The following is a 361-nucleotide window of genomic DNA, read 5'->3' as shown; positions in this document are numbered from 1 at the left end:
GCCCCGCGGTGGTTGGTGTGGCCCGGGGGAGCCGCTGGCACAAGCCAGCCCAGCGCCTGCCCGCAGGTCAGCCTTGGAGGGGACCAGGAGGCAGCGCTGACAGCCGGGGTCATGCCCGAGCGCCTGGTGGCTGCACGCGAGCGGCACTCACCTGCGCTCTGATGTCATGGGGCTGCGGCAGGGGAGAAGGAAGGAAAAACAAAGCATCAGCCCAGCAGACGGGCAGCCCCCCTGTGCCACATCCCCCCTGCTCCCCGGGGACTCGGTGCCACGCGGCACTGCAGCGCTGTGCTGAGAAAACCCCCAGCTTTTCCCCAGGCCCGGAGACACGGGCGCTTACACCGACCCGGCTGGGCAACCA

At 70.1% G+C, this 361-nt stretch overlaps 1 protein-coding gene across 1 annotated transcript in view; it reads right to left on the bottom strand.

The window, feature by feature from the left end:
• KCNT1 (potassium channel, subfamily T, member 1) overlaps positions 1-361 on the bottom strand; it is a gene marked incomplete at its 3' end in the record, with an annotated part of 39580 nt that overhangs the window by 1495 nt on the left and 37724 nt on the right. Inside the window, exon 30 of the mRNA XM_010131162.1 lies at positions 152-172. Coding sequence (XP_010129464.1) covers positions 152-172 — 21 coding nt within the window. The remainder of the gene's footprint in view (positions 1-151; positions 173-361) is intronic.

This window comes from Buceros rhinoceros, unplaced genomic scaffold, assembly GCF_000710305.1.
Source record: "Buceros rhinoceros silvestris isolate BGI_N320 unplaced genomic scaffold, ASM71030v1 scaffold18672, whole genome shotgun sequence".
NCBI lineage: Eukaryota > Metazoa > Chordata > Aves > Bucerotiformes > Bucerotidae > Buceros > Buceros rhinoceros.
Note: the sequence above shows the minus strand (reverse complement) of the source record. Positions and strands in the feature narration are given on the sequence as shown.